The sequence below is a fragment of the Molothrus ater genome, chromosome 3 (genome assembly GCF_012460135.2).
Source record: "Molothrus ater isolate BHLD 08-10-18 breed brown headed cowbird chromosome 3, BPBGC_Mater_1.1, whole genome shotgun sequence".
NCBI lineage: Eukaryota > Metazoa > Chordata > Aves > Passeriformes > Icteridae > Molothrus > Molothrus ater.
Window position 1 is genome coordinate 51,569,177 of NC_050480.2, and position 12,243 is coordinate 51,581,419.

General features: G+C 35.2%; 1 protein-coding gene across 2 annotated transcripts in view; it reads left to right on the forward strand.

Moving 5' to 3' along the window:
• VTA1 (vesicle trafficking 1) overlaps nucleotides 1–12,243 on the forward strand; it is a 38,468-nt gene that overhangs the window by 7,012 nt on the left and 19,213 nt on the right. For both annotated transcript variants that reach the window (XM_036379567.2, XM_036379568.2), the window contains exons 2-4: nucleotides 7,495–7,589; nucleotides 10,586–10,713; nucleotides 11,365–11,440. In XM_036379567.2, the coding sequence (XP_036235460.1) occupies nucleotides 7,495–7,589; nucleotides 10,586–10,713; nucleotides 11,365–11,440 (299 nt within the window). The remainder of the gene's footprint in view (nucleotides 1–7,494; nucleotides 7,590–10,585; nucleotides 10,714–11,364; nucleotides 11,441–12,243) is intronic.

The window sequence follows — 12,243 nt, forward strand, 5'->3', positions numbered from 1 at the left end:
CCTCCTCTCGTCAGGTATTTAGACACAGTGATAAGACCCTCTTTACTTTTCAAGAGTTAAACAATCTGAGCTCTGCCTCTCCTGGTGTGACACGTCCCTAGCCTTTCATCAGCCTTGTGGCCCTTCCCATGTCTGGTACTGGGAGCCCAAGGCTGCAGGTGTGGCACACCAGTGCTGAGTAGAATGGAAAGATCACTCGCCTCAACCTGCTGGCAACACGTCTCCTAATTCAGCTGTGGATGCTGGTAGCCAATAAGGTCAGGAGTACACTTTGGAAGCTTAGCTCCTGGTCATCTAGGGTGCTTTGGTTCACCTCACAGTAGTTTAAACACATGAAATAGGCTTCTTCCAGTTTAAACTAAACAAAATGATGTTTCAGATTTGTGCTATAATCACTAAAAGCTGTTTTATCCTCGTGACTTGACCACAACTAATCCAGAGTAGCTGCCTTCTACTCTTTTTGCATTCTAGAGATCTCAATTGCTATAAATCCTATGTTTAATGTAGTTTTTCTGTTTTATTTGGAAATGCTTTATTTTCTTTATTTAACTGTAGAGACCAGCTTTTAAAAATATGCGTAGTTTAAATATTGTAGGAAAGCTAAGAGGTTTATGAATTGTACTTATAACTCTTGCTCAAATTTTACAAGACCAAAATAAGTCCTTAAACCACACAGAAGTGTGGTAATGTGGAATACAATTATTTCCTGAGATTCATAGTAGGTATTGCTATGTTATTTGTTTTGTTATCTAACCTTAATAGTTACCAGTCATGTTTGTCATTGGAAATTTTGTTTTGCCTATTTAGCTTGTCTATAACATTCTATTATTATTATTATTATTATTATTATTATTATTATTATTATTATTATTATGAATTGTAAGGGGACTTACTTGAGTCCTTACTTTCAGAAGTTTAAGAGGCATTTGAGATCATTTTGACTTAATAAAATTTGTCTGGCATGTAGCATACTATACTGTTACCCGCTCATTTTCTTCAGTAAGATTTAAAATACTGTAAAAGAATCTGTGAGGCAAGAGGGTCATGATGCTATCTTCTTTTGAGTTTCTTAATTATATTTTTTTAGTCTTCATTTCCTCCCCTTTTGCATTATATATTTTTTTTCTTGCAGGTTTCTTTAAGTTAATTGTACTTGAAAATAAGTATTTGAAAGTAATTTGGTTTCTCTGGAATGTTTTAGATTTTCAGTTGATGCTGCTCGCCTAATGTCTTGTCTTTTGCAAGTTTCCTTTGGCATCATGTAGTGAAGAGACAGTGTAAGACCTTCCAAGTTTGTTTGTCAGTATGTTAAATCTATTTGTAAAAGTCCTTGAATTCAGACAGCTTGGACTCAGCCATGTAGAAATATATTTATTACCTGCATGCAGAAATTACATGATTGAAATATGACACACTAATGTTTATGAGAGCAAGAACATTTTTATATGAAAATGTTTCCAGTAGTTTTGGATTTGAGTAGAATCCGATTTAATGTCTTTGTGCCCTTTGCTTCCCACATTTGTATTCCAGCTGTTGGATTCCTGTACCAAGCATTTAACAAACGTTTTTCTGTCAGTGGTTTGACAAAGGGATGTAGAATATGAATGAGTAATAAATTATGGCCTGGTAAAGCTTTCATCCCTTAATCAGAATCAAAATATTACTAAAATTTATTGCAATGTTATTTGTTACTATTTTATGTCAGTTTCTTACTATCAAATGTCAAAAATATTTCAGTTGCTAATAATTTATTTTCTATGCTAGATAATTAAATGCACACAGGAAAAAAGAAGTGTAATCTTTTGATCCTGTTAGGCCAGGAAAAAGAAAGATGGGTAGTAGGACAGAATTTAGAAGATAGAGAATAAACCTATTGTGCATGCTTGCTGGCTGGAACTTTTGTTCTCCGGTATTTTTTACTTGGCACAAATTTAGTTTAAAATGGGAGTGAGGGGAGTTTCAGTTGTTATCCAAACATAAATCTGGAGTAACTTACTGTGTATGAGGAATGAATGTCTGGCACATACTAGAGACAAAATACTTGCTCTGAAATTGTGCTATGTATTAGCAAAGGAAAAATAACATGGTATTACGTGACATAAATAAAGGCAGAGAAGTTTCTGTAAAACTCACTGTATAATTCCAGCCAGCACACCCACACTTAGTATTTACTGAACAAAGATTAAGGGCAGCAAATCAAGATGTATATTTTGTAGTTGTCTTGGCAAAACATTTTTGTGAGAATGATTACTTGCCAAGTCTTATGAATTTGAAGATAAATGTCCTGTCTACAAACTCTGAGCAAACTCTCTTAGTTAATAATTGGCAAAACAGTTGTGTCTTTGTGTGTGAAATTACAAGTGACTTTAGCTCTACTTCTGATGTTATTTAATATTTAAACATTAGTTCTCTCTAGCCTCCTTTACCTCCTTAGTACTTTAATTTCTGCACATACAGTACTACTTTGTTGGCCACATAAAAGTCTTTCTTGCTACTTAGTTTGAATAGAGAGGGGCAGAGAATAGTTGTATCTATTATAAAACTGAGTGCATAAAACAAAAAGGAGGAATAAGTTCATTCATCTGTTTGATCCCAGATATTCCAGATCTTAATCATAAATAGTGAAGAGAGAGAAAAAATATAGGTCTTGCTTACTTAATTCCAAGATTGTCTACATTCTTCATATACATTTAGGCTTTGAAACTTGAAAATTTTTGCAGCTACATTGTATGGTTTTAGTTTTCTTTTACATCAACATTTTCAGAAGCTTGGCTGTTCACAGAGGATTTTCTTTTATTAGAAGTTCCTAAACAAATGCCTCCTCTAAGTCAAGTTCTTTAGTTTTAAGAGTGTGTCACTGGTCATTAGGGACATGCACTTTAAACATTTTGTTCAATTTTTAGAGAAGTTCTGAAGAGAAAGCCAAAATGATTTTGATGTAAAATGGCCTTTCAAGTGTCGTATTCTATATGGTAAACCAATGCATTTGTAATACATAACACTGTGAGGATTTCTTTTGTGGCATCTATACTGTTCAGGAGATTACTTTCCACCTATTAGAAATTGAACCACTTCCATTGAAGCAAAAGTTTTGTGATTTAGCAAACATAGTAATAATACTGTCCATTGTTTTTGCAATATTACAGAAATCAGAACAGCTGTATTTAATGGAATGTAAATAATTTGTTTTCTTTTGGATGTGGGGAAAGGGGGCAACTGAACTCATGTTGACTTTCTTAGTGGAGATCCTGGAGGTGATAAACTTTTGACCTCTCACTCATGAGTTATTTGCTACTGAGATTACTTGTCAGTGTAAATATGGAGGAGAGTTCTTTGACCATTAATTGCTAGTTTAAAATTTGTCTGATTATATTCACAAAGGAAAGGTATGTTTTGCTCTTGCTGCTGAAAATTTAGTAATGAGGTGCATTTGTCTGTTTGCTGCAAGTTAGGCAGGAAAAGGACATTAATAGATTTACTTCACTAGGTGAAAACATATTTTTCAGTTGTAAAAACGTGTGTTTTTACAATAAGTAATACTTGTGTGATCAAGCACGCACAAAAGATATGCAAGAGAACACCTTAACTGGCAAAGGTAGTAGTGATAAAACCAGCACAGTCTTACAGATAGCCTTCTTGTAAAATACTTGGGACATTTCAAAATGAGAGCAGTGAGGACAACAGAAGACACAGATGTGGAAAAACTTGCATTTGGAAATAAATTAATTTCTTTTCCTTATGAATATGATATAGTAATACTCAAAAATGGAAAAAGTATAACTAGCAGACGCTTTTTCCTGTTGTTACTGTTTCAGCAGTAAGGCAAAGGATTGCTTACTGTTTTCCGATTCACTGCCATATTGCTTATCATAGTCAAAACTAAAATTTTAAAACATTAAAAGGTTATTAAATTTATTTCAGTATTGTCTTTCAAGATAAATACCGATTTATTTCCTCCTCTTCCAATTTTGGTTTTTTTTCCTAGAAATCTCTAGTTCATTCGGTTTTTCAACTATTTCACCTTCTGTTTGTTTGGTAAGTTTAATGGTAGCGGTTTTCAATCCCAAAGTTTTACTTTTGACTAGAGCAGCACTGAGTAAAGCAGTAAGTGTACCTAAACATACTTATCAACATTCTGTGTGTCACTGATGAGATTCAAACTGGTAGAGTGTACTTTTCTTCTGTTTCTTCAGTTCATCAACTGAAACTGATGTTTGTGGAGATTTTGACTGGTTGTGTCTGTTTTGCATTTCCTGACGTGAAGGTTCTGTCATCTTTCATTGCAATCAGGTTTTATCAGTGTTTTATCAATAGCATTGAGCCAAGACTACCTCTTGGCTCTGCATGCCTCTAGGTAGTGATGCTCTGTCAATAGTTGTTTTCACAGACATCGTGCTCTTTCTTGATCACCACTTGCTTGACAAAAAAGGAATAGCTTTTGCCTTTATCTCAACGATGGCCTCATCAGAGGCCTGTCTCTGGACAGGTTAGTCCTTCTTTCAAACATATAAATCTATGTGAAGAAGTGAGTATGCAAAAATTCCAGACTCCAAAAGCTTTTTAAGATCACAGTATACTCTCTTGTTAGGGTAACTTAAGTGTGCTTTGACCCTTTGCTAGTTCATGAGATCATTCAGGAAATCTTAATTTCTATAGGCAGTGATACAAATTGTGACTTGATGGCTGGATGTGGTAACTGTCTACTGTGGTCAGTTGTGTGGCACAGAAGGGTAACTGCTGTGACAGGTGGAACACGTTTAATCTTATCTCAGGTGACATTAATAGTCTGTCTCTAGGATGTCTCTGTTCTGGCATCTTAGAGCTGCTGCTGCAAGAGCACCTTCACTCTTTCTTGACAGTCTGTGCTTTGGATAATAGTACTTTGATTTTAGCAACCTAGGAGCCTTGGGTACCTTGGTCCTACAATCCTGTTAGGAGGAAGGTGTTGGTGGGGAGGATTGCTTGGTGTCGCCCACAGTGTAAACTTATATATGGACAAGAAAAACGTTTTTCTTGTTTCTGTAACTATTGTTCTCTGACATGTTATTTTTGTGTGTTCAAGAGTTGTTCTGCATTTGTTCATTGGAGTGCCTGAAGGAGTCTTAAAGTCTTTCTCAGCTGTTGAAATCCTAAGAGGGGAGAAGGCTGGTTTTTTAGGGCTTTATACAGAGCGTACAGATGTCTCAGTCAAGTAAATACAACCCTTGGGATATTAGTGAAGGAAAAATTATCTGGCTTTCACAATTTAAATGGATGCATTTGGAATGAGAGTGGAAAACCCTACATACAGATAACACAAGAGTAACAGTTACAATGTAGAAGATCTTTTAATTTTTAAACTGATCAAGGCTAAAGACATTTTCAAGGTCCCTTTATATGGAAACAGAGTTCTTTCTATGTAAATGAATTATGGACGAGATCTGAAGATGCATACTTCAGCAAGTAAGGTAAATCTATATCCCATAATGAACAAATGTATTTTGAATTTGTCACTCTAATGCGTATCAGTCTAAAATTAATTTATTTGCCTCTGAAAATATCTGATCTTGACATTCATCAAAAAGAAATAAGTGATCAAGATGGTTCATAGGTTTAGCAACCTTACGTTAATTCTTAAGTTTTATATTGTCAAATTATACCATGAAATGGGTTCAGGGGAGCTTACAATCAATTATGTACTTTAAAATCACTTTAATTGAAGACTGCAAATTAGCTCCTTGTCATGTGATGATGGTATTTTAATTGATGACTGCTTTTAATATTAATTTTAATGCCTTAGATGCAATTCTGTCTCTCTCTGTGTTTGACTGTCTTTGAAATCTAATTTCAACCTTGCATGTGCTAGTTTTGTAATGTTTAACATCAACATGTCAGCATCCTGAATGTAAATTAGGTGGGCTTAAGAGTAACCTTATCAGTAATTAGCTTAGTAGTAATGTGTCACTTGATGAAACCCACATAGAAATTCTTCCATTTGTTATGTTCAAGTATTGTAGTTGTTCTTAAGTTTTTACTAATTCCTTCAGTTTTGTTCAGACTTTCACTTGGTTGTTCTTTATTGAAAACTTGAATACGAATATGCTAGATCCTTCTATACATTGTAATAGTAAAGATAGAGAGGCACTGGAGAGCACAAGTATTTTGTTTTTCAGGGAGAGCGTCTTTAAATGGTTAGGCAACCCAACAGCTTCATCATTCAGAAATAAGTGAGCTTTGCAGTCCCAAATAAGGAATGTGTGCTTAGTCTGCTTTGAACACTCAGTTGTATATAAAATAGAAAATACTACTTTAAAAATCCAAGAAAACTTAGTTAAATTATGGCACTCACCAGCAGAATCTAAGTTTTGTAGAAAGAGATTGAATTTTATTAGACAAATTGCTAATAGATGGAAAAGGCAGACAAGCTTGTGAGTATAAAATGTTTTCTTCTGCAGCAAACATCAGGATAAGTGCAATGTGATAGCAATTGTGTTATATTCATGTTTACTGAGGTAATTTGAAGGGAAAAGATTCTCTCTAGTGTATGAAGAGGTGCTTGGGAGGAGCAAGATGCTAAAGCTGTGAGGCAAGTTAGGATTGCTTGCAAGAAGGACATGGGGTATTCCATAATAACTACCTCAGGACAATATTTGGTGGAGTTATGGCTTTTGATTCTTAAATTCTGCATTTGAAAGTGTTTTGTAGGACTCCCTTAACAGTCAGAAGTGAGAGAGGAATTTTTTTTTGTGGGAAATGTTCTGCATTTGATTACTGAATGTTTCTGGCTATTTTCCCTTCTCCACGTGTGTTAATCCTAGCAAATAATGCTTGCTCATGTTAGCTCACAGTTTCATGAAGCCTATAAAGTTCTGCCATATGCAAATCTAAAACTCACAGTCTTTTGGTAGTAAAAAGATAATTATTAATCAGAAGATGTTATTCATTCATGTTCAAGATCTTACTAAAAACTGGCAACTCTACTTGGAGGGGAAGTTTGATAAAGTCTGTCTTGCCTGATGTAAAGATCAGGTTTGTGTAAAGATCAGTGTTTGATGCTATGTATGCATATACATGGAGATAGTAGGTGCTTAGTGCCATTTGCTCAAGGCTTTTAAGGATAACTGGCTCCTGCTACATGAAGTTCCATTTATACCCATGCACTCTCTCAAATAACTTCCAAGTTCCTATTTGGGTGAGTTGGAAGTGAGGTTGTGGTAGTTTATAAAAGCACTTGATACTGCATTACAGCGGTACAAACATCAGTTTAAAATGAGTAGGAATAGTCATTGGGGGAAATAAAATGTAAATCTCCCCAAACTATCTCCTAGTATCTCTGCAAGGCCCAAGGCCAAACCTTACATTTCGCTGTCACTGCTCACTCCTATTGGAGTCAGTATATGGTTAAATGATGAGTTTGACCTTCATGTATGTTGGGGGGCATTGCATTGTTTGCTTAAGAGTTCTGCTTCAGATAATGACTTGCCGTGTTTTTTGTGTGTTTTGTATCATTTCAAGGTCGTTTGTATGCAATGCAGACAGGGATGAAGATTGACAGTAAAACGCCAGAATGCCGTAAATTTTTATCCAAACTTATGGATCAATTGGAAGCTGTAAGTAGAATTTATTGCTTTCCCCAAAATTTATCATAATATTAATTAATTTTTATTTAAATTTCTGGAAATACTGTCTCTTCTCTGCAGCTATTCTGCATGCAAGCATAGTGCATGAACTTCAGTTGTATGTAATAAATTGCAGAAGGGTGGAAGGAGATAAAGCTCTATGTGCGTATGCACGCACAAACGGAATTGAAATTTTGCCATACGATTTTGTGTAGACAGCATAAATTGAAATGATTTATTTATACATGTTCTCATGAAAAATCTTAATTCATTAGGAAGTCAATGCAGGTGTTCTAGAAGACTTTTTAAAATTAATTTACCTTTGATTCCTTGAAGTCTGTACAGTTATTTTCACTGCTGTAGGACTTAATAGCCTAGTCCTGGGATGCTTTTGAAATCTCTAACCTAAACTGTTGTATCCAGGGAGTTTTTAAAAATACTGTTTAAAAGATAAAGATACTTCTGATTGTATCCTGTGTTAGAGATTGAAGATTTTATTTTATAAAATCTTGTAAACACAGTCTATTCTGTGTGGGTAAGGGATAGCTATGCCATGCTCTTCTAAGTGGACCTGATACTAATTGAAAGCCTCAAGTAGAAGAGAGTTTAAGAAAAGTAAAGTTGTGGTACAGATGGTCAGTTAAAGTTCCAGGAGTTGTTTATGTTCATACCCTGTAGTTTTCAGTGTTCTCGAAGGAAGAAGTTTGTTGATTCTAAGGTCTAAGCACTCATTTGGAAGCAGAAAGTAGTGTTGAAAAATGAAGCAGCAGTTCTTTTTTTGTTCAGTACTGGTGATTCCATCCAAAGTCTAGCAGTGCCTGAAGAGATTGTGTGGAACTAGTATTAACAGCCTTCACTTATGAAAGGTGGATCACTTGCCCACAGAAGTATTCAAGGCCAGGTTGGATAGGTCCTGATCAACCTCTTCTAGTGAATGGCATCCGTGCTCACAGCAGGGGAGTTGGAACTAGATGACCCTTCAGGTCTTTTCCAATCTAAACCATTCTGTGATTCTTCAGAAAAAAATTGAAACATGAACCATTTGTCTTTTTTTTCATAACTTGTACTTCTTGCTTTTTTATCACTGATTTTTTGCAATGGAAAATTCAGTGTACAGTGATTTCTTGGTGTGTTATTTACTCAGATTTTGACATCTTTAAATAGGACAGGGATTTGTGTTCAAAGGGAGAGAGAGATAGCAGGAGAAGTGAGATTAAAACTCAAAAGGATTTTGCTGTTCGTTTCCTAAGAAATGTTGGGATTTGCTGGGTTACTTGTGGTACTGCAGCAGTTTATCTGCAGCGTTCAGTTACCCCTTCTGTTTCAAAATTGAAAAGAGTAAAAAAGCATCAAAAATCTATAGTTTCACCTTTTGGTTACTGGTAAGATTGTCTGGGTGACAACTTATGCAAAGGTATTGAATATTCTTCTATGTATCCGGGTGGGTGAAGGATGGAGAGAGCACTCCTAGTCAAGTCTGATAGAGTGGTTTTGGGGCTAAGAAATTGGGGTTTATGGAAAAGCTCCTGCCGTAATTTAGGAACTGCTGTTTTGAGTCTGCCCATAACCACCAGGGGGCGCAGAGGGGTGCGGTTTAATTTTTTTTAAGATTAAGCCTAAATGCCTTGAGTTTTAGTTTGAAATTTTGTATCGATGTTTAAAACACCAATACTGCTATATTGAATCATAGATTATGTGAAGCATAATTTCAACAGTATACAGCTTGGTTAACTTTAGTACTTTTAGAAGTGTATGTAAGTGTCAGTTGTGTGTTTGAAGTAATTGAGCATCAGATCAAGTATAGTAATCAGTTCTTTTCTGAGAGTGATGTATACAGATAGGTTAGGGAAATATATGTGTATACAAACAGTTTTCTTCCTGAGTTAGCTTCAGTGTCTTTTGAATGTTTCATTTGAACACACGAATTTTGGTACTTTCACAAGAAAATTACACTTTGTAAAACAAATACTTTTTGAAAACTACATAGAGTAGTTTGATTAAAGCCTTTAAATTTAAAATTCTATTTGGAAAGCTTATATTTAACTACTGAAATGAAGTCACATTTCTGGCAACATTCTGTGTCTTAGAAAGTTGGCAGCAATCTAAAAATTATGGAAATACTGCCTGCATGATTAAAATTTTCTTCGCACGCACAGTGAAAAATAACTGCCATTCAGAGATTGTTTTTAAATCTTTTGGCAAAATAAAGGCTGCAGGTTAGTATCATGCAGTGTTCCTGTTTTTGTTCTCTAAGGATAACCTGAGATTTCCTTATGTGCAAACAGTAAGCCTATTCAGAAGCTGTAAATCCACCTGTTGTAACTGTTAGAGGGTTGTGTGCTTTACTGATTTTTATTAGGAAACCTGAGGATTCTGGTACTCTAACATCTTTGAAAAGAGTTCTTTGAATTGAAATACTGTGCTTACACTGAAAATTCCAGTAAATCCATAGGTCACCAGGCAGGTCAAGGCAGAGCTCAGATACTTTGAAAGATGTAATGAACTGCAGTGAAATAACCTCACAAGAGGAGATACATGATGACTCTGATCTACTGCACCTTTATAAAGCATGCAGTACTTTACCAGTTGAACTGTGTTGAATCTTGACACAAGCTTCAGAGTGCTGGGCCTTTAAGATGCTAAGGGGAAAAATATCTGTTGCTGTTCCTTCATGACATTGTAGTTGTGTTTATTTTTAACCTTGGTGAAGAAGATATTGGGGTGCTGGTGGTTACTCTAAGCATTTTGTGACTGAAGATTCAGAGCTACTTATTCGTAATATTTCTCTCTCCCCAAGAATGTGCGTTCTCTTTCACATGCTGCTTTTAGCATTTGTTATGTTAGAAGCTGCAGATTTGTAAAACAAGGTATAAGTTGTTTCTTTTTAAATTGTACTTGACTTTGTGTAAATCAGCCAGTTCTTTCTGTGTTTGCAGAATTGCTAAGGTCTAATAAAGTAATTAATGTATTTTTCCAACATTTTTCAGATGAAAAAGCAATTTGGTGATAATGAAGCAATTACTCAGGAAATTGTGGGCTCTGCTCATGTGGAGAATTATGCCTTGAAAATGTTTTTGTATGCAGACAATGAAGACAGAGCTGGACAATTTCATAAGTAGGTGAAAATCTTTTTTTCTTATCTGAAGATACTGGTCAGGGAATGTGAATATCCAAACTCTTTAATTTGAATGGAAGCAAGAATTGAGATTTAATACATTCTTTTCTCTTCTGGAAAACCCAATTTGTTACTACTTAATAGGTCTCTAGCATCGCACATTAACTAGTATCCTCCTCTTTATATTCCTTAGGGAGTTGCTTACCTACTGACAAGCCTTCTAAAACCACATGCTAATACTGTGCTTTATTTTATCAAGCATGTTATAGTTTCTATTGACCAGTGATAGTAGAATAGTTGTGATGATCCATTATATGATTTGGTTTACAGCAATTACTATGGCATGTTCATGTATTTTTCTAAGCTAATACAGGATTTCTGATGTCCTACAAATTCCAAGCTAGAAACTAAGTGCAGAACATGTAACCAGTTTTAAAAAATGCTGAATATTTTCTGCATAGTAGTTAGGAGACTAATCAATATTGCTAGATTTAAATGTTGTGAAGCACCTTCTGTAACATCAGATTAAAAGAGAAAAAAAAGCGATGTTTGGCTTGAAATAAGCCAGTATGATCTAAGATTACAATGCATAAAATGTGATTCTGAGAGAGTGACATTGCCAAGTTAGAAAAATGCTTTCTTTTTTTGCAGAAACATGATAAAGTCCTTTTATACTGCAAGTCTCCTGATAGATGTTCTAACAGTATTTGGGGAGCTCTCTGAAGAGGTAAGTGTCAGGCATATGAGTGTATTATCTGATTGCTTTTCCAAGCACGGACATCACTTTTATACATCGTGAATATGAATTTCAAAGAACAGTGTAGCCAAATACTTGTTAGAAAGCCATAAAGAATCATGCTAAGTATTTCAAATAAATTGTAGATTTATATAGAAATACTAGACATCTGTTAGAAAATGCTTCATGACAAGTACCAATTAGAAACTCAAAGTTTAATTTTTACTGTGGGACATATAGCATTTCATTGAGCAAGTGGGAATGCTTATAGGGGAAAAAGTAATGCAAGGTTCCTAGCACCTTCACTTTTTTCCATGTCCTGCTTGAAATTCACAGGCGTGGCATCCTGTATGTAAATCCCCAATCTGGTAAGTGTGCCTAAAGTGCAGTTATACTTGCTCAGTTTAAAATGCAGTTGTTGTGACTACTTTCATTTGTAAATATTGGAAAGAAGGTAAGGCATGGTCTTAATAGTGATGCACTTCTGGAATACTATAGGATGTAAGTGTAGATACTAAAGATAGGTTTTACCCAAGAGAAATGCTTGGTGAAGAGTTCTTGCAAGATTCTCCATCTTCCCTAGCCTGAGACTCTATCAAAATACTCATCTTATTGAGAGGCACAAATAAGTTTGCTTTTTGATGTGTTCTCTTAAAACTGTCTGCTCTGTGCCCTGACATCCTTTACTAGATCCAGTAATGACATTTCCTAGAGCCAGAGAGTGAATGCATATTTGCACATTGAATTGGACTGAAAAAAAACCATCTTAGTCTGTCGGAATCCAGTGCACAGGA